The sequence below is a fragment of the Mobula birostris genome, chromosome 5 (genome assembly GCF_030028105.1).
Source record: "Mobula birostris isolate sMobBir1 chromosome 5, sMobBir1.hap1, whole genome shotgun sequence".
NCBI classification, from domain to species: domain Eukaryota; kingdom Metazoa; phylum Chordata; class Chondrichthyes; order Myliobatiformes; family Myliobatidae; genus Mobula; species Mobula birostris.
This window is the reverse complement of record NC_092374.1, coordinates 38,687,846-38,707,510: the sequence shown is the minus strand read 5'-3', so window position 1 is coordinate 38,707,510 and position 19,665 is coordinate 38,687,846. Positions and strand designations below refer to the sequence as shown.

The 19,665-nt window shown below is 41.7% G+C and overlaps 1 protein-coding gene across 5 annotated transcripts in view; it reads right to left on the bottom strand.

Moving 5' to 3' along the window:
• gfm2 (GTP dependent ribosome recycling factor mitochondrial 2) overlaps positions 1–19,665 on the bottom strand; it is a 79,882-nt gene that overhangs the window by 26,008 nt on the left and 34,209 nt on the right. For all 5 annotated transcript variants that reach the window (XR_011885987.1, XR_011885985.1, XR_011885988.1 and 2 more), the window contains 6 exons: positions 16,712–16,892; positions 16,508–16,584; positions 14,805–14,943; positions 13,276–13,461; positions 13,048–13,163; positions 2,591–2,773 (listed from right to left, as the gene is read on the bottom strand). Coding sequence is in view for 1 of the 5 variants with exons in the window: in XM_072257912.1 (XP_072114013.1) it covers positions 2,591–2,773; positions 13,048–13,163; positions 13,276–13,461; positions 14,805–14,943; positions 16,508–16,584; positions 16,712–16,892 (882 nt within the window). In the remaining 4 variants the exon portion in view is untranslated. The remainder of the gene's footprint in view (positions 1–2,590; positions 2,774–13,047; positions 13,164–13,275; positions 13,462–14,804; positions 14,944–16,507; positions 16,585–16,711; positions 16,893–19,665) is intronic.

The following is a 19,665-nucleotide window of genomic DNA, read 5'->3' as shown; positions in this document are numbered from 1 at the left end:
GTATGATGATGTGACACAGACTTTTCCACCTTCCAGATTTCAGCAGGACTTAGAGGGTAGTACAGCTGATGAGAATAAGGTGTATGAGAAAGGTTTGTCTTTATTGAGGAAGGAATTTGTAGAGGAACCGAAGCGAGATTCTGGAATGGTGGCTTTAAGGGAGATAGCCCTCACAGGAGAAAAGGTTCAGAAAGAGTCAGTGGGACATTACCTTAAAGATGGGGTGTCGAAGAGGAGCTGGTGACCAGCCACAGTGCCTGCAAGTCACGTGGCGGTTCTGAAAGTTTACAGGGCTGAAATTTTAAACATGGCTTACAGTATGGCTTTAGGTGGACCTCATGGAGTGAGAAAGACAGTGAACAAGATTATGAAGGAATTTTACTGGCCTAGTTTAAGAAAGGATGTTGTGAATTTTTACAGGACTTGTCATACTTGTCAAGTTGAGGGGAAATCTAATCAGGTTATTCAGGTAACACTACTTAAACCGATACCTGCTTTTAGTGAACTTTTTCCTAGGGTTATAGTGGATTGTGTAGGCCCATTGCAAAAGACTGCAGCTGGTTATCAGTATGTGTTAATAATTATGTGTGCTGTGTCTAGGTCCCCTGAAGCAGTGTCTTTTGAAAATATCGAGGCCAAGACTGTAGTAACAGCATTCAGTAAGTTTTTAACACGGGTAGGTCTTGACCAGGGCAGTAACTTTACTTTGAGAACATTCCAGGGGATAATTAGAGAATTGGAAGCTAGGCACATGGTGTCATCTGCATATCACACAGAGTCCAAGGGAGCCTTGGAATGGCTCAACTCAACTCTTAAGACCATGATTAAAGCACATTGTGTGAGAAATGGGAAAAATTGGGATGAGGGGGTTCCCCTCCTCTTACTTATTGTTGGAGATTCAATTCAGAAAGCATTGGAGGGTAGTTTGTTGAAACCTGTATTCTGTTACAGGCCAAAAGGACCTTTGACCCTACTCGGAGAACTACGGTCTGATTTAGAAACATGTGTCAGTGTGCTTAATTATGTTTTAGAACTCTGGAAGGGATTTAATAGGATTTGTGTCCTTGCAAAGGAAAGTTTACAAAATGGTCGAATCAAAATAAAACACTTGTTTGCTAGAATTTCAGCTGGGAGAATTGTTATGGAACAAAATGGAGTCACGGAATCTGATAATGGAGTGGAAAAACATGTTTACGCACTAAATCTAGTCTCACGAAGATGACAGAATTCCATTGTTTTGGAAAATATTACTGATAAGGTCCATCAGTTGGACCCTAGACTGTAAAAAATAAGTGAAAGGGCTAATTGGCATTTTGAAGCGGTGCACAGGTGCAGAGCATCACGTCATTATAAATTCAGCTCAGCCTATGAAACAGCATCTTCACAGAGAGAACTTTGAGAAAAGTAAAATGGTTGAAGAAGAAATTAGAAACACGAAAGAACAAGGAAAAAGAAAGGATGATTGTATTGATAGAGTGGGGAAGGCTAAATACCTTATTAAGATTGACTTGTTAAAAGGATACTGGGGTGTTCCTTTAACAGAAAGGGCTAAAGAGATATCAGCATTTGTGACACCGTCTAGACTGTATGAGTACAATGATTTACACTTCAGGATGAAAAATGCTCCAGGGACATTTCAAAGAATGATCAATTCTGTGATTGGAGGGTTAGAAAGCACAGAAGTTTATATCAATGATTTAGTGGTCTGGAATGAAACATGGGAAGAGCAGATTGCAGCTGTAGAAAAACGGTTTGACAGACTTTCCAAGGCCAATCTTACTGTGAACCTCGCTAAAAGTAAGTTTGGTCATGCTACTGTTACTTATCTTGGCTACGTAGCAGGCCAGGGCTACCTGGCTCCTGTACAGGCCAAGGTTCAAGCTATTGCTGAAGTTCCTGTTCTGGCTGGCAAGAAAGCTTTAAGAAGGTTTTTAGGAACGATTAGGTATTATTGCAAGTTTTGTAAGAACTTTGCTGATGTTGCTCTCCCCCTAACAAAACTGCTTGCTTTACCAAGACATCATTGGAATCTCTCAAGCTTAATAAGGCTCTGCATTTTGCCACCTTGAATTCCTCCACAACAGATGACAGGGGAAGCTGCAGTTGCCCAGACTGAATATAGAGGCCTACTGAAGAGAAGCTTGGGGGAACTCCCAACCATCTCCGCAGGTGCTTGTTGGTTTTCCTCTCGATACCCTCTACGGCAATCATGGGGAATTCATAAAGTGTGCAGAGCCAGGATTATTTTCCTGTCTTCAGTATGCATGTGAATCATCCACTCGCATCTTGAAAGAAGACCACTAAGTGTTAAATCTATTGTTCAACACTACTTCGATACTCAATTTTCAACTTTCAACACTACTTCAATATTCAGTTAGACTTTCTTCCTGCAGAAGGTCACTGCTCTGAGACATTGGTAAGATAACAGCGAAAAACCGGGGCAAACAATTAACTTCAAGAAAATCACATCGAGGAAACTTATTTAGTCCGTTCACAGTTTTGGTTTAAAATTCCACAAATCCCTTCAAGCGCATTATGTACTGAGTTGCATATTCAGCTAATTTGCTATTCCTTGGTGGTTATATCTTACCATCATTTCTGCAAGTGGCACAGTTGCCAAGACAACCCGGTTGTCTAATCGGTTTTGAATTTCTTGAATGTTTCCTCTTCGCTGAGCCAGATCTGCCAGCACCACACTCAGGCGATTCTCATCCACTATGATTTCCAGATTCATCACCGGCTCAAGCACCTGGATTCTACCCTGCTTTAATGCCTGGATGCAAATAAAATAGTGTTACATTGATTAATATTGAAATCAGGCAATGGAATTGAAGAATATCTGGCTGAGCAGGCAGGGAAACAAAAGGGTTTCCCCTTAACCAATAAGGTGCATTTTAGAACTAACAGTATAAGAACTGAGAAGGAAGTAAAAAACTGACTGAATCAAATGTAAAAGATGAGGATTAAAGAGTGGAAAATAAAAAATGTATTGAAATATAAGTAAAAAATTTAAAACATGAAAATAAAAGGCAAAAAGATGTTAGTTAAAAGCAATGTTAAATAAATAGGTTTTGAGCTGGCATTTAAAAGTGTCAACTGATTCTGCATCCCTCATCGTTTTAAGTACTGAATTCCATAGTTTAGGAGCACAGTGCAAAAAAGCTGACCTGCCAATTATCTTTCCTTTGAATTTTCAGGTGCTGGCAGAAGAAAACATGAGAGCTTGGGAAGTATTATAAAAAGAAAATGATTCTGTAATGTACTCTGGTCCCAGACCATTAAGAGTTTTAGAAATAAGTAGGAGAATTTCAAACTCAAGTCAAATAGATACAGGAAGCCAATGCACAGTAGCTAGTATGGAAGTGATGTGCTCCCTCATCCTGTTGAAGTTTGCCAATACATTGCTTTGGAAGGCTAGTAAAAAGTGCATTGTAAAGGCATGAATTAGTTTTTCAGTATCATTATATGACAGTAATAAATGTACCTTTTCAATATTTCTGTGTAGAAATGCTGCTCTGGTCACTTTCTTTATGTGAGATTTAAAATTCAAATCTGAATCGAGTATAACACCCAGGCTATTTACTTCTGATTTTACAAGGGGAGCCAAGTTCTCAAGTTTACCGAGAAGTTTATCTCTTTCGGCTTTGGGACCAATCAAACGTTTTTCAGTGTATTCTTCATTTAGTTTTAAGGAATTATTGCTCATCCACTTGTTTATTGTGGCCATACCAGAAGTCGAAAAGTAAAAAGAAAATTAAATTTATACAACGCTAAGATTCATTTTCTTTGCAGGCATACACAGTAAATCCAAGAAACATAACAGAATAAAAGAAGGACCACGCCCAACAGGATGGCCAAACAAATGTGGAAAAGACAACAAAATGTGTAAATACAAAGGAAAATAATAATCATGAATAATAAATAAACAATAAATATCAAGAACATGAGACGGAGAGTCCTTGACAGTTAGTCCATAGGTTGTGGGAATAATTCAATGATGGGACAAGTGAAGTTGAGGGAAGTTATCCCCATTGGTTCAAGAACCTGTTGGTTGATGCGTAATAAATTCATGAACCTGGTTCTGCGGGGCTTGAGGCTCCTGTACCTTCTTCCTGATGGCAGCAGTGAAAAGAGAGCATGGCCTGGGTGGTAGGGGTCCTTGATGATGGATACTGCTTTCCTGTGACAGCGTCCATGTAGATGCGTTCAATGGTAGAGAGGGCTTGACCCAGAAAAAGATCAGAATCAGGTTTATTATCACCGGTATGTGTTATGGAATTTGTTAACTTAGCAGCAGCAGTACAATGCAACACATGATAATATAGAAAGAAAAAATAACCAAGTAAATCAATTACAGTATATATATATTTATTATCACGCCATAGCAGACAGTGAAGCAGCCTGTTCAAATGTTCTCCACAATACATCAATAGAAGTTTGAGTGTTCTAGGTGACAAACTGAATCTCTTCAAATTACTAATGAAATACAGCCGCTATCTTGCTTTCTTTATGGCTGCATTGATACGTTGGGACCAGGTTAGACCCTCAGAGGTCGCAGAGACCCATGACTAACTGGGCCATATCCACTATTTTTTGTAGGGTTTTCCTTTCAAGAGCATGCTACTCCCATTTGGATAGGCAGGACAGAATTGTGAGGATCATGTTTTCTCCCCCTCATTGTGGGGGAAAAGCTCTGTTCAACACAGGTTGGCACGTCTGTTGTCTCCTGGGTGTTGACGCGTGGCCAAGTTAAGGCATCGGTCTAGTAATCTGAAGGTCGCTAGTTCGAGCCTCAGCTGAGGCTGCATGTTGTGTCCTTGAGCAAGGTACTTAACCACACGTTGCTCTGCGATGACACCAGTGCCAAGCTGTATGGATCCTAATGCCCTTCCCTTGGACAACATCGGTGGCGTGGAAAGGTGAGACGAGCAGCATGGGCAACTGCCGGTCTTCCATTCAACCATGCCCAGGCCTGCGCCCTGGAAATCCATGGTCTCACGAGACTAACGGATGCCTATATTACATATGTCTCCTGGAAAATGGACTACCTGACTGGCAGACCACAGTTTGTGTGGCTTCAGAGCTGTGTGTCCGATATGGCTATAAGCAGCACTGGGGTCCCACAGGCTTCCTTCCTGTTTACCCTGTATACCTCAGACTTTAGATACAACACTGAATCATGTCATCTGCAGAAATTTTCTGATGATTCAGCAATAGTTGGCTGTATAAAGGGAGGACGGGAGGATCAACACAGGGCCCTGGTGGAGGACTTTGTCAAATGGTGCAACCTGAATCATCTGCAGCTCAACATCAGTAAGACAAAGGAGATGGTGATGAACTTTCAGAAGACTAAGCCTGCACTGCTCCCTGTTACTATGGAGGGTGAGAATGTGAATGTGGTGAGGACCTACAGGTACGGTGCACCTGGATGACAGACTTGAGCAGAGCACCAACACAGAGGCTGTATACAAGAAGGGCCAGACTCTGAATACCCATCTCGTGGGAGGATGGCGGCGCGACGCAGCTCGCAGCAGCCACTCCGGTGGTGATCTCTGTTACCTGTCAAGTAGGGTGCCATGCACAATCCTGATTTGATGGAGACGGATGTGAGAGCACAGAGGAACGTCTGGTGAAACTTCCAAAATGCCTGCTTCACTGCTGCTGCTACTGTGTGGTCCAGAATCTCCGGAGAAGAAGGCCTCGATTTCTCGGCTTTGCTTGTTGCTCGGCGGCCAGGGCGGGGTCGAAGCGCTTGGCAGAGGATGGTGCTCGGAGAGGCTGTGTCAGAGGGGCTGGTCGGAGGCTCTAAGTTTTCGGACGGACTCAGAGTCCGCTGCAGTCGGGTGCTACCAGTGGTGCTGCATCGGTGAGTCGGTGGTGCTTGGAGGTTCATGGCAGGGAGAGTTCCTCCCGCTGTCTGTGTAGGATGATGAGTCTATCGGGACTTTGAGACTTTTTTTTACCATGCCCATGATCCGCTCTTTATCAAATTCTGGTATTGCTTTGCACTGTTGTAACTATATGTTATAATTATGTGGTTTTGTCAGTTTTAGTCTTGGTTTGTTCTGTGTTTTCTTGTGATATTTTTCTGGAGGAACGTTGTATCATTTTTTAATGCATGCATTTCTAAATGACAATAAATGAAAACTGAACTGAGTCACCTCTACTTCCCAAGGAGACTGATGCCCAAGTATGCAGGCCTCTTCTTCACATGTTCTAACTGTGCTGCTCCAAAGAGCAGTATATGAGGTCATTCTTACCCTCAGCCATTAGGTTCTATGAGTCAACCTATAGCGGGGGAAGTGATGACCCCCTCCCCTCCTGTTAGACAGTTTGAGGCAACTTTTTAAAAATTCTTTCTTACCTCTCTTCTAATATTTGTATGTCTGTGTACTTGTAATGCTACTTTGACACTGGGATCTATCTACCTATCGGTGTTTCCATACCAGGTCATGATGCAGCCAGTCAGTATACTTGTCAAAGTTTTAGATGTCATGCTGAATCTTTACAAACTTCTAAGGAAGTAGAGGCACTGTCATGCTTTCTTTGTAATTTCACTTATGTGTTAGGCCCAGGACAAATCCTCTGAAATGATTGCACCAAAGAACTTAAGAGTTGCTGACCCTCTTCACCTCCAATCCCCCCGATGTGGACTGGCTTATGGACCTCCGGTATCCTCATCCTGTAGTCAATAATCAGCCCCTCTGTCTTGCTGACATCGAGTGAGAGATGGTTATTGTGGCACCACTCAGCCAGATTTTCAATCTTCCTCCTGTTTGTGATTTGTCACCACGTTTGATTTGGCCAACTACAGTAGTGTTGTTAGCAAACTTAAATATGGCACTGGAGCTGTGCTTCAGTCTCACATTTATATGTATAAAGTGAGTAGAGCAGGCAGCTAAGCACACAGCCTTGTGGTGTAGCTGTGTTGATGGGGATTGTGGAGGAGATGTTGCCAATCCGAACTGAATGGGGTCTGGTAGCGAGAAAATTGAGGATCCAATTTCACAAGCATTAAGGCCAGGGTCTTGGAGCTTATTGATTAGTTTTGAAGGGATTTTGGTATTGAATGTCAAGCTGTAGTCAATAAAGAGCATCCTGATGTATGCATCTTTGTTGTCCAGATGTTCCAGGGTTGAGTGAAGAGCCAATGAAATGGCATCTGCAGTTGTCCTGGTAGCCAAATTGGAGTGGATCCAAGTTGCTTCTCAGGCAGGAGTTGAGAGGTTTCTTCATCAGCCTCTCAAAGCACTTCATCACAGTGGATATAAGTGCTACCGGATAGTAGTCATTGAAGTGGGTTACCACGTTCTTCTTAGACACCGGTATAATTGAAGCCTGCTTGAAGCAGGTGGGTATCTCAGACTGCCGAAGTGAGAAGTTAAAAGATATCGGTGAATACTCCAGGCAGTTGATCTGCTCAGGTCTTTAGTGCTCGACCGAGTATTGCATCGTAGCCAGATGTTTTCCGTGGGTTCACCCTGCTGAAGGATGCTTTCACGTCGGACTGAAGAGGCTGAAGTCGTAGGATCAAAGGGGCTGTAGGAATTCATGACAGTTCCTGCATGTTTTGAGAGTCAAAGCGAGCACTGAGTTTATAGAAGTCAGAGGAGATAGGGTGTAATCATCATCAGGCTCATTTCAGAGATATAATTGTGTGCCACCTGCATAACAGAGGAAATCAACTTTATGCTCTGTAATGCTGGCCCCTGCTGCAAATTCAGTTCTGTCAATCATGCCTTTCAATACATTTTAATGGTAAAGCAGAAGGGAACTAATGGTGAAGAGGCACAGCAGCCACGTACCATGGGTACATTCAATTTCACTCCAGTATTTCTTCCTCACTGTAACTTTCTGTACAGTTTACAAATCAGCATTACTTAATTTGTATCCTGACCCATGAAATTATCTACTCCCATATAGTTGTATTGGGAAATCACAAAATAGAGTTTTTATGCTTAACTATAATACAGACTTAATAAAGAGTACTTAAAGCTACAATAATGGGAGGAAAACAAAGTGGTGAGAAACCACTATACAATGTGCAAAACCCACAAGAATTTCATGTGACACAGTCAAAGCAAAAGTAATGTTGGAGCAAAAAAAGCTGATGGAGGAACACATTGGGTCAGACTGACTTCTTGGGTCAAGACCCTGCATCTGTCCAAGTCGAGCAGAAACTCAAGTTGAAACCTCAACCACGCCTCTGCCGCCACCCATGCTATTTAAATTGTTGAGTTCCTCAGCAGTTTGTGTTTTTTTTGTAGTAGATTACAACATCTCAATTCCCTTGCACCTCCAAAGTTACATTGGTCTTAACAGTAAATGATTTGTGGTGCAAAATTAGGGAAGCCTTCCCTTAATTGAGTAGAGCTCTAATAAAATTATATCTGCAGTAATATATGCAATTTTGCTTTCTATATTTAAAAAATATACAACAAATGATTTATTTCTGGGATAAAGAATTGCAGGAGCCTGATGAGGACAGAATGAATAGAACATATTTGTACTCTGGAGCTTATAAAACTGACTAATGGCCTCAGTGAAATACATAAGATTTGAAGTGTTCTTGACGAGATAGATTGACTCTGTTTCCCATTTCTGCGACATCAGGAGGTTCTGAACATTCTAATATCTGACAAATGGAGAGATTTGAGCCCAATGTAATGATTTTATGAGCAGATTAAAAAAAAGTAGAATGAGTTTCAAGTTCCCATTTTACTTAGCGAAAATTACAGACTTCTTGTAGTTTTTTTTTGACAAAGAAAATGTAGCTGATCCAGCAATTAACGACATGAGGAAATCATAATCTCAGCTATGTAAAACTGTACAGAAGGGACAAGTTTATTCCCCAATGGAGGAAATAAGACTAGTTTGTCATACTCCTCACATCAGCTGACTTCACAGTGGCACTGAAGTTAAAACTTTTAGCACAACTTCTTTTATGTCTTGCACAAAGCAAGATTCTCCAAAGATCAGCAGACAACTTTCACTCTGGACTCAGGTCAATACTTGAAATTAACGAGTGATGTCGACAATTCTTCCAGATATTGTTATTTCGAACACTGAAGCTTGGCTTGTACACTTCACTTCCTTATTTAGGTATCTACACTTTCCAATATTGCTGCAGTTTAGGGGCGATGCATGAAGCTGGGCCTCTGTACCTCCCTCTGCAACTGGATCCTCAACTTGCTAACCGGAAGATCACAATCTGTGCGGATTGGTGATGATATCTCCTCCTCACTGACGATCAACACTGGTGCACTTTTGGGGTTTGTGCTTAGCCCACTGCTCTACTCTCCCTATACACATGACTGTGTGGCTAGGCATAGCTCAAATACCACCTATAAATTTGCTGACGATACAACCATCGTTGGTAGAATCTCTAGATGGAGGCGAGAGGGCGTACAGGAGTGAGATATGCCAACTTGTGGAGTGGTGTCGCAGCAACAACCTTGTACTCAATGTCAGTAAGACTAACGAGCTGACTGTGGACTACAGGAAGGGTAAGACAAAGGAACACATACAAATCTTCATAGAGGGATCAGAAGTGGAGAGGAGGAACAGTTTCAAGTTCCTGGGTGTCAAGGTCTCTGAGGACCTAACCTGGTCCCAACATAGCGAAGCAGCGATAAAGAAGGCAAGACAGTGACTATACTTCATTAGGAGTTTGAAGAGATTTGGCATGTCAACAAATACACTCAAAAACTTCTATAAATGTACTGTGGAGAGCATTCTGACAGGCTGCATCACTGTCTGGTATGAGAGGGGCTACTGCACAGGACCGAAACAAGCTGCAGAGGATTGTAAATTTAGTCAGCTCTAGCTTGGGTACCAGCCTGCAAAGTACCCAGGACAGGTCTCAGAAAGGCAGCATCCATTATTAAGGACCTCCAGCACTCAGGACATGCCCTTTTCTCATTGTTACCATAAGGTAGAAGATATAGAAGCCTGAAGACACACACTCAGCGATTAGGAACAGCTTCTTCCCCTCTGCCATCCGATTTCTAAATGGACATAGAACTTGTGAACACTACCTCACTTTTTAAAAATATATTATTTCTGTTTTTTTGCACGATTTTTAATCTTTTCAACATATGCATACTGTAATCAGTTTATTTATTATTTTTTCCCCTCTTCCTTCTATATTATGCATTGCATTTAGCTGCTGCTGCTAATTTAACAAATTTCACAACACATGCCAGTGATAATAAACTTGATTCTGATGCACTCAAGATAGAATTGCGCTGTCCTTTAAATTAAAAACAATGTCTAGTTTCCCACCACTTTTATATTTCATATTAAACAGGACCTTAACACCACATCTCTACATAAACACTACATGAACCAGGAGGAAGATGGGTGTCACTGCTTCTCCTCCACGCAACACTCAGGTCAGGAATATCAGGCTATTCACCAATTCCTTTGAAATGTGCAATTAGAGCAATTAGGAACCTTGTTGCTAACATTAGATAATAATTTGCCAGCTCAATGCACTGCACACAACAGAGTAGACACCCCCACCACCTCCTTCCACCCACCATGGCGTAGTCTATACAGTCTACAGAGTGCATTGCAATACCTTGCAAGATTTTGAATACCTTTTCTCAACACCACCATTACTCAAAGGTCAAGAGAAACAATGCTGTGGCATCACCATCATCTCCATATTCTCAACACATTACCAGAAGGATTCCTTTTGACCCTGCTTTTCATTATCATAAGCTCTCCATTTTCTCTCTTCTGCCCTGAGCACTCTCCCAATTTATCAATGCAGAGAGCTGTAAGGTGCCCGTCACTGCATGAGAATGACAAGAGGAAATAAGGCCGATGTTTGGTGAACAATACAATTTGCCATTCTATTGCAGGTACACCACAAATCATCAATTTCTCCAACTTACTTCTTTCTTCACCTGCTTATCACTTTCCCCTGGTGCCCCTCCTCTTTCCCTTTCTCCCGTGTCCACTCTCCTCTTCTATCAGATTCCTTGTTCTCCAGCCCTTTGCCTTTTCCACCTCTCAACTCCCAGCTTCTTACTTCGTCCTTCCTCCCCCACCCACCCGGCTTCGCCAATCACCTTCTAAGCTGCTTGTCCTCCTTCACCTCCTCCCATCTTCTTATTCTGGCATCCTACCCCTTCCTTTCCAGTCCTGATGTAGGGTCTCAATCCAAAATGTTCACTGTTTCTTCGTTTCTATAGATGCTGCCTGACCTGCTGAGTTACTCCAGCATTTTGTGTGTGTCACCACAAATTAATGTATTTTTAGTAAAACAATGGTATGAAATTAGCCTGTTTTTTGCTGTCAGATCAATGTCTTTTTAAGAATCAATCTGTTCTTTATTCTGAGACTACACATTTTAGCGTGAAAATCAAGGACACACTGAAAATCAAGCAAAGGTGATCACTTGGTCAACTACTGGATTCACCACTGAGACCAAGGCAGTTCAACACCCTGTCAGTTACACTTCAGGTCTGGCCCCTCAGTCTTACTCCAGTTACAGCTAAAGAACCTTGCTCTACACCATTCATATAAATAAGTTCGACAACCTTCTTTAAAGTTGTGACAAGAATACACATAAATTAAGATGTTAGCTGGCCTGGGCTGGCACCAGTGGGATCAGCAGTTGGTCTGCCACCTGCCTTCAGGAGAAAGAGAGATAAGGAAAACAATGGAGCAGCATTTGGAGATGTTAATGAAGGGACGGGAGAGAGTAACGGAAGGAGAGCTGTCAAGATCGGCTTCCCCTTTGAACCCTGAACTGTTTGAAGTGACGGACAGGCGATACCCCAGCAGGGGGATAAGAAGGGACAGGTTCGCTAAGGTAACACACCCGACACCCCGAGGTAACGAGACCCTGGAAACGGTGCGTCTCCCACGAGTCAGTGGGAAGTTTTGGAAGGCTGGTTGCGGGACCAAGCCAGAGACGCACAGGGTGGAAAGACACGATGGGCAGGAACCTGGTGTGTGTCCACCCTTGCCTGGGTGCCAGGTTCACCGCAGAGAAACGATCGTATCTGGAAACCGAGGGGTCACAGTTGGTGACCTCAGATGACATCACAAAGGGCTCACACGAAAGCTGACTGCGAAGAATATCAAAGGTCTGTGTGGAAGCTGTTTTGAATATTCATTCGTTTTGCTCTCTCTCTCCTTCCCCCCAATGTCCATCTCCAACGGCAGCGATTACTGCGAACTGAACTGGACTAAATTGAACTGAACTTTGCGTCACTTTGAAACTGGTCATTTACCCCTAGACAAAGATAGAGCTTGATTGATTCTGTTATCTTAATTCTGTGTACATGTGTGTTTATCATTGCTGAACTGTTGCATTTATTATCCTTTTGATTAGAGTACTGTGTTGCTTGTTTCTTTAATAAAACTTTCTTAGTTCTAGTAATCCAGACTCCGAGTGATCCATTTCTGCTGGTTTGGCAACCCAGTTACGGGGTACGTAACAAAGTAAACTTAGCTAAATTGTTTATGTTTCTTTACTTGTGCGTAATTAGCAAGAGATGAATGGTTTCTAAATGCTTTCATTATGTTTTTTTCCCATTTGTTTAATATACAGTATTTGAATCTATTCCAAATGTTTTTATGAAGTCTCAAATTATCAGAGACAGACGAAAAGGGTTTTGAGTGACAGAAAGTAGCTCTGCTTGAAGCCTAGTAGCGAGTTGCTGGCTGTTCTGCTTTGCGGGCACTTGAAAAATGTTGGGATAATTGGGTGCTAGACGACTGCAGTATATTAAAAAGAAATATACGGAATGTAATTTGGACACTCGTCTTTCAGTGCGTATGGTTTATTAATGAGACGTATCGAAAATTGCATTTAAGAGCATTAAACAATACAGTATTGCAACAAAATTATCAACAAAATGAACAGTGTATAAAACTGATGATTTGAACCACTTCTAAGGCAAAAACCAATCTCACAGTTAATTGCTAACCATAAAATGCCCTTCTCCAGTAGAGCTGTTCAATCAGCTAATGGAAATATAGAGCTGTCAGTATCTACAAAATCACCATGTTAATTTCCCAAGGCCTTACCTTCTGCACACAACGTGAAACACAAGCAGAAATCATTGGCATGGATGTTCCAGGGTGTATATTTAGAGACTGCAAGGTAACCACCACATCCTGAACTGGGAACCTTAAAAGAGGACCTACAAAAATAAGCAATAAAATGATTTACATACCACATATGATACAGTTCAATTTTTATGCAATATACTGATTTATACATTTCAATGACAAAATTAACTTATCATGTGGCACCTTGAAGAAATGAGTTTTTGATTCCATTTTCTATAGCATGATGAGTTTCTGTAGAAAGCTGTTCCATTATATGATCTGAAATTTCAATAAGAGGTTTTGTCTTTGATCCTTCTCCCAGCCATGGGTGGGCAGAAAGCTCCACTGTTACTAGATTACGTTTATCCCCCACTGTTCTGTCAAGAGTATCTAAAGGAATAAATTATACAGTTCATTAATTGTTTATTATAAATATACCAACACTGACTCTGCAAAATCCTCCAATTCACTGGAAAGATAAACAAACCAATGTAAGCACGCTCCCTCAAGCCAACATTGGGTCCTTAGTTATTCTTGTCAGCTAGGATGAACAGAATATGACATTCATATGCCCCAAACCAGACAAACTATTACAAGACCTGACATGGGAAGAGATTAACCAACAGATAGACAAAACGATCCAAGGATTTGCTCAAAGCTTCAAGGGAATGCAAACACTGACTCCAGGAAACATCTGTCCCTTGACTACTCAAAGTAGAAACAGTGCATTTGGGATGATACTAAAAAATTTGAGTCTAAGAACCAAGAGCATTAATGCTGCAAGGAGCACACCACCTCATGAATTACCTATCCACCAATTCCTTCAGCCACCACCTGCCACATCTATGAAAGAGACTACAGTACACATCAAAGTTGCTGGTGAACGCAGCAGGCCAGGCAGCATCTCTAGGAAGAGGTACAGTCGACGTTTCAGGCCGAGACCCTTCGTCAGTACACATACTGATTTTATTACTATTTCAGAATGCGCAAAAGAAAGTCTAACTGGCAGAATGGAACTTAAATATCAAGACAATCTCTCTTAGTGATATTAGTTGAGAGAGGATGTTGGTCAGGAAACCCAGGGATCTTCAAATAATATTGTAAACTACTTAACCCCTACTTGTGCAGGAAGGTGGGGACTCCGCATCTAAAAGATAACAACATTGAATTGCCAGCCTGGTTTATGTATTCAACCTGTAATATTGTACAGATATTCTTCTACCTTATTTAAATTGAATTGAAAATAAGAGTGCTTTAATTAGTTTACAATATTGCGATTTTCTAGAGATTTTCTTTTTGGAGAATCCTAATGTGGCTTGGCTGGGTTTCAATTATTGTTGGTGATAAAGGTGGGTCCCGCTTTTGTGCTGCATCTCAGCCTCTGATGGAGAGATTAACTGCAGACCATTCAATTAAAATCTTGCGGGAAACTGCCAGCAACATTGTTAAATGTCAGAACAAATAATTGTCCTCTGCAACCAATATTACTAGTACCCTTTAGTGTTTTACTGTTAACCACAAATGATTGTAGCACATACAGTCATTTTGATGTGTCACATATTTCACTTCACTTCTGGTGTAAAATATCATAAGTAAATGTGGCTGTGTAAAAAAAATTAACAGATTTTCTGTGTCTGTTGCAGCAATTTTAAAATCTTATTTAAGGTATGTAATGTAGAATACTTCTTTAGTAATAGTAAATTGCTGAATGTTATAATGAATTAAGACCTTACCACTTGATATGGAAGACTCTATTATAGTTTCTCTGTAGGCCACCTCGAGGGGTCCAAGATATGTCTCAATTCCATACTCTCGCTTGATTCGATCATGGATTATTTCAATGTGTAGTTCTCCCATTCCACATAAAATAGTCTATCAGAGTAGCAGAAAATAGTTCCACATTTCAGGAAGATAAACGCAATTAAGGTCTAAATCAACCATAATTTAGATGAAAATCAAATAGCTTCAAGGTCTATAATTACCCTGAATGATCTCCACCCATACTTGTCCCCTTGCGATGAATAATCTGTACTGAGTAGCAGAAGGTATGTTTACCGCTACACGGAATATAGTGGGCACGTGGCCAAGTGGTTAAGGCTTTCGACTAGTGACCTGAAGGTCGTGAGTTCAAGCCCCAGATGAGGCAGCGTGTTGTGTCCTTGAGCAGGGCACTTAACCACACAGTGCTCTGCGACGACACTGGTGCCAAGCTGTATCAGCCCTTGCCCTTCCCTTGGACAACATCGGCGTCATGGAGAGGGGAGACTCGCAGCATGGGCAACTGTCGGTCTTCCATTCAACCCTGCCCAAGCCTGCGCCCTGGAGAGTGAAGACTTTCCATGGTCTCGCAAGACTAACAGATGCCTTATATACGGAATGTTCACCAGTTTTAGCAACATGCTTCATTTTACGTGATATGGTGCACTAATCCATCCACAGAAAATCAAGAGTAGTACAATGTAAAGACAAAGTGCAAATATATATACGAATGGTAGGGGAAAGGGGACAGATGAATTGACTTTCTAACTTGCTACACTATGCATTAATTCTACGATTCTCAAAACACATGTGTAATGGTTTCTTTGTAATGTTTCACTGCTAAGGCTAATGTAATGGCTTCTCTGTAACGTTCACTGCTGCGGTAACGGTTTCTCTGCAGCAGCAATATTTGGGTTATGGCTGGAGATAACAGGACTATGGTATGCATGTTAGCCAATTGGAGATTGTTGCTTTGTCTTGTGTATCTGGAAGGATGTTTTATCGCGGTCTTTTTGTCGAGGAGAGATGAAGAGGGAAGACGCATGTGGAGAGAGCTGGGAGACCACCGGATGGAGTGGACTGGGATCTGAGGGTCCGAAGGTTGGCAACGCTCGGAGGAGACCAATGGTGGAAGAATGACTACTGAGTTAGCTCCAACGTGAACTTTTAACTTGAATTGGGCCCTTTCTTATTTTCAATACTAACCCTATATTCAGATTAAGATTCATAAAGTTCAATCATTTAATTGCATATGGTGTACTGTCTGATATTTTGCGTTGTGGGTACATTACACAGCATCCACACAAACGTGATCACCCAGATTGGTGGGGCCGAAGGCTGATTCCCCTAGACGAACACGAGCTGGACGAGCCTGAGGGTTACACATGGTTCTTTAAAAAGGGAGAGAAAAGTTCAGACATACATATAGGGACATTTTTTGCACTGTCAAGAGGTGGTAGGGTTGCAGAGTGGGCTTTCAATTACTCAAATTTCCATGTTCATTGCACAAGATTTCACTCATGCATTCATTCTTTAGAGGTTCCAATGTAACTTTTAGTGGCCATTAGCAAAATGAAGTCAGCTTCTTAGCTACAGAAATTACATAAGTACAGTATTGTGAGACATACACATCACTTAGACAATAAACTTCCAATTAATGAGCAGTGAGTGACTTTACCTGACCAGAATCTGGATCAATCTTCACCTTTAAACTGGGATCTTCCCGCTGAAGGCAGGCAAGAGCATGGTCCAGATCTGTTGGAGAAATATGCCATCAAAGAGCAATTTGAAAATATAAAAAGAAAACAGCAAGCACTAAAAATACAATCTCATTGTTTGACAAGAAATTAGAGTCGTAAGTTAGAACAACTTTGCACAACACCTGGCTGTTTTGCCATAGATGGTGGCTCAATCGTACAGAAGAAGACAGGTTCTGGAACTTCAACTGTAGCCAGTACTTGTTTCTCCTGCTCAAAGTGTCTCTTCGCAGAGCCCACCCCTGTTCGATGGGCTGCAGCTGCTGCCAGCGACTTCGACGAAACTATAGTGTCACCTGTGGCTGTCTGCAAAAATACAATGCACAAAAATTCTGCTTGTAATGGACAAAAGACACTCCGTGTACACACTCAAACCAAACTGTTACTTACATTTCCTACCCTTGGGTGCCTCCAAAATAATACTCTTAGACTAAGGGAAAGGCTAAAAATTGCACTTAATCTTCACTGAATAAATTAAACGAGGGCAATTTTACATAGTAAATGTTTACACAGTTAAATCTGTGGGAGAACCCTCTCCATTTAAATCTTTTCTCCACTACATGGGGTGGCATGGTAATTTAACAGCTACAGTGGCAGCTCTAGGATCGGGAATCCCGCTGCTGTAAGGAGCTTATACATTCTCCCTGTAATCACGTGGATTTTCTCCAGGTGCTCCAGTTTCCTCCCACATTCAAAATATGTATGGTTGGCGTTAATGAGCTGTGCACATGCTATGCTGACGTCAGAAGAGTGGCGACACTTGTGGGCTTACCAGCGCAATCCTCACTGATTTGATTAGATGCTAACAAAAAATTTCACTGTATGTTTTGATGTTCATATTGCAAATAAAAAGCAAATCTTTGTTAGTTTATAAGTCAGCTTAATGTAAAGGAACCCTTAGGAGGCAGTGATCATAATACGATTGAATTCAAACTGCAATTTGAGAGAGAGAAGCACAAGTCACATGTATCAGTATTGCAATGAAATAAAGGGAATTACAGAGGCACGACAGAGGAGCTTGCTCAGGTGGATTGGAGGAGGATACTGGTGGGGATAACAGCTGAACAGAGGTGGCTGAACTTACTGGGAATAGTTCACAAAGTGCAGAATAGATATGTCCCACAGAAGAAGTTGTTCTCAAAAGACAGGGCGAGGTAACCATGGCTGACGAGGGAAGTTAAGGACTGCAAAAAGGCCAAGGAAGGGGCATATAAGGTAGCAAAAATGAGAGGGAAGTTAGATGATTGGGAAGCTTTTAAAATCCAACAAAAGGCAACCAAAAAATCTATAAGAAGGGAAAAGATGAAATATGAGGGTACACTAACCGATAGTATAGAACACCCCAACCACCAGTACCGGGCCGCAAAGCATGTGCTACCGGACCGTGAGGAAACGTAATGAGTCAGCTGCACCTTTCCTCATTCTCTGTCACGCACTGTTGAACTTGAACATAGGGTTGCCAACTGTCCCGTATTTGCCGGGACATCCTGTATATTGGGCTAAATTGCTTTGTCCCATACGGGACCGCCCTCGTCCCGTATTTCCCCCGTTAAGGTAGAGCGCTCCTAAGAAACCTTTCGTGCGGAAGTGGCGTAAAGCGAAGAAGCAATTACCATTAATTTATATGGGAAAAATTTTTGAGCGTTCCCAGACTCAAAAAGCAACCTACCAAACCATACCAAATAATACATAAAACCTAAAATAACACTAACATATAGTAAAAGCAGGAATGATATCATAAATACACAGCCTATATAATGTAGAAGTAATCTATGTACAGTATAGTTGGGAAGATTAAGCGAAAACCGATTTGTGTGAAAAAATTTGGCACGTACGTGCATGCGCACGTCACTCATGCATGCGCACAGGTGCCCGTGCAAGGCTTCATGGTCATGGTAGTCTTCCTCGGGGTAAACATGTGTCCCGGGATTTGACTGCTACTTTTGTCCCTTATTTGGGAGTGAGAAAGTTGGCACCCTACTGTAAAAGACATGTTGAGGTGAGTTTAAACTTACCTGAACATCCCCCCTCCCTCCACCCCAACCCGGTCAGCCAGTCCGCAAGAATATTGTCAATATTAAACCGGTTCGCGGTGCAAAAAAGGTTGGGGACCCCTGATATAGAACAGCATAACAACATTTTTTTCAGTTATATAAAGAATAAAAGGGAGGTGAGAGTTGATAATGGATCACTGGAAAATGACGCTGGTGAGGTAGTAATGGGGGAAAGAAATGGCAGATGAACTTAACAAGTACTTTGATTCAGTGTTAATTGTGGAAGGCATTAGCTGTATGCCAGAGGTCCATGAGTGTCAGGAAGCAGGAGTGAATGCCATTGCTATTACAAAGGAAAAAGGGCGAGGAAAACTGAAAGGTCTTAAGACGGGTAAATCACCTGGACCAGATGGGCTATATCCTAGAGTCCTGAAAGAGATTTCTGAAGAGATAACAAATGCATTGGTCATAATTTTTCAAGAATCACTTGATTCTGGCATGGTCCAGAAGAAATGGGAAACTGCAAATGTCACTCCACTCTTAAGAAGGGAGGAAGACAAAAGAGAGGAAATTATAGTCCAGTTAGCCAATCCTCAGTGGTTGGGAAAGTGTTGGTTGGGAGTCCATTATTAAGGACGAGGTTTCAGGGTACTTGGAGTCTAATGATAAAATAAGTCAAAGTTAGCACGGGAAATCTTGCCTGACAAATTGGTTATGAGTTCTTTGAGAACAAAGGAGAGGCAGTGGATGTCATTTACTTCGATTTTCAGAAGGCTGCTTAACAAGATAAAATCCTATGGTGTTACAGGAAATGGACAGAGGAATGGCTGACAGGCAGGAGGCAGTGAGTGGGAATAAAGGGGGTCTTTTCTGATTGGCTGTCAGTGATTAGTGGTGTTCCTTAGGGGTCAGTATTGGGACATTGTCAATGATTTAGATAGTGAAATTGATGGCTTTGTGGCAAAGTGTGCAGATGACACAAAGATAGGTGGAGGGGTAGGTTGTGCTGAGGAAGCAATGCGATTGCAGCAGGACCTAGACAAACTGGAAAAATGGGCTAAAATGTGGCGAATGAAATATATCAT